Source organism: Culex pipiens, chromosome 3 (assembly GCF_016801865.2).
Source record: "Culex pipiens pallens isolate TS chromosome 3, TS_CPP_V2, whole genome shotgun sequence".
Classification (NCBI taxonomy): Eukaryota; Metazoa; Arthropoda; class Insecta; order Diptera; family Culicidae; genus Culex; species Culex pipiens.
In genome coordinates this window covers 27609731-27611316 of record NC_068939.1, presented here as the reverse complement: position 1 = coordinate 27611316, position 1586 = coordinate 27609731, and the positions used below count along the sequence as shown (strand labels likewise).

Genomic DNA, 1586 nt, shown 5'->3' with positions numbered 1-1586 from the left:
AGGCTGGTCGGTCGGGCGTTGAATGGCGAGTGATGAGTCCATTATTGCGAGCTCCCTGTCGAACGCACTCAATTGACTGAAGAGGGCTTGTTAGCATTGTCTTTTATTGTCCTTATATTTCGGTTCGGTTGAGTGCAGTCGCTACTCAATTAAAAGGACCAACCGAAATTTACCGTGCGCGCTGAGAAAGATTCGTTTCTCATGAAATTCATGAGAAAGTGGATTGGTTCTCTTGGGAATCGGTCGATTTCTTGTTTCTCTCAGGAAAAAGTCCTCCCTCACTTGCGCATCGCGATGACTCGATGTGGGAAATTGAATAGTTTCTCGCAGTTCACAAAAAGGTCAAAACAATACTTGTCACAAGCACGCAGTGGATTAATCGCACGAGAGCGTAATTTTTCCGCAGAGGTACATAATTATGTTATTTTCCCCCCTCTCAACGCTCAAGCAAAAAATCTCACAGTTCACCCCTCGGAAAATGAAACGAGGAAGCAAATTCGGTTCGAATGTTTTTCAAGGATCAAAACGACAAAAATATGCTTCCAAGGGGAAGGGGATTTTACGACGAGACCGCAATGTGCACGGCACGGCGAGCATTAGCCATAATACACCAGAGGTGCAATTAGAACCAATCCTGATGGATATAATGTTCCCTCCCTTGGAGGGAACTGTGTAAATGGTTTCTTTTTCGCTGCGTGGAAAGCAATCGAACTTATGATTTGCTCTTGCATCAAATTGTTATTTATTGGTTAAAGGTTATTTCCATTTAAATATCTTCTGTGTTTATTCTAGCAAATTTTGAGATAGACAATTATACTTTTCATAAAAATAATCTTTGAGTTTTCCTGACAATTCAAGCTGAGCTTAATTATTATCACTTGCTTGAACATCAGTTCTGACTTCCTGCTCGACTATTTCATTTTCCAGAATTTTCACTCCACTTTTTGGCGCAAACCAATTGTAGTTATAGTTGTAATGCTCGGGCTTTGATCCTCCAGCACGAAACGGAGTCCGGCACGGTTGGTGCACACAGGGAGCACGGACACTACGTTTCAAGTTCGGGAGGTTAAGCTGAACTACTCGAACCATGACGGCTATACTCGGCTGCTTGGAACTGCTCTCTGCAAATATAGAATGGAATGCACAATAGTTCAAAAGATATTTGCAATCTCTGGATAGCGCAATCAAAGTTTAAGCAATAATTGGCTTGTCCTCTATAAACACAAAAAAACATGATTTAAAGACAATACTCACGCTCATCAATCGCACTCGTGGCAATCGCAACCGATGGCAGCAGAATTATCAGTATTACAAGGAACTGCATGGTGATTAGAAAACAGACTGAATCACGCAAACTTTCGCTATTTATTTATATAGTTTAGCTTGCTGCAATAATCTGATCTATTACGTTGGAGTGGGGGGGTTTCTGAGATTCCACGAAAAAAATCATACTCTGAAGCAATTCTGTACATTTTTGCAAACTGATTGCATAAGTTTTATTATTATGTTCTGTGAAACTTTTTTCATCGATTTCTTATGTTCAAATAAGGTTGGTACAAATATTTTTAGTTTTAATTGTCATACCC

The 1586-nt window shown here is 40.2% G+C and overlaps 1 protein-coding gene across 1 annotated transcript; it reads right to left on the bottom strand.

Moving 5' to 3' along the window:
* Window positions 1–816: 816 nt before the first annotated feature.
* Window positions 817–1355, bottom strand: LOC120426383 (uncharacterized). Its single transcript, XM_039591144.1, has 2 exons — window positions 1255–1355; window positions 817–1121 (listed from the first exon to the last, which is right to left on the bottom strand). Exons 1-2 carry the CDS (start codon window positions 1322–1324, stop codon window positions 865–867), a joined length of 327 nt encoding a protein of 108 aa, XP_039447078.1. The 5' UTR covers window positions 1325–1355; the 3' UTR covers window positions 817–864.
* Between the last annotated feature and the right edge of the window lie 231 nt (window positions 1356–1586).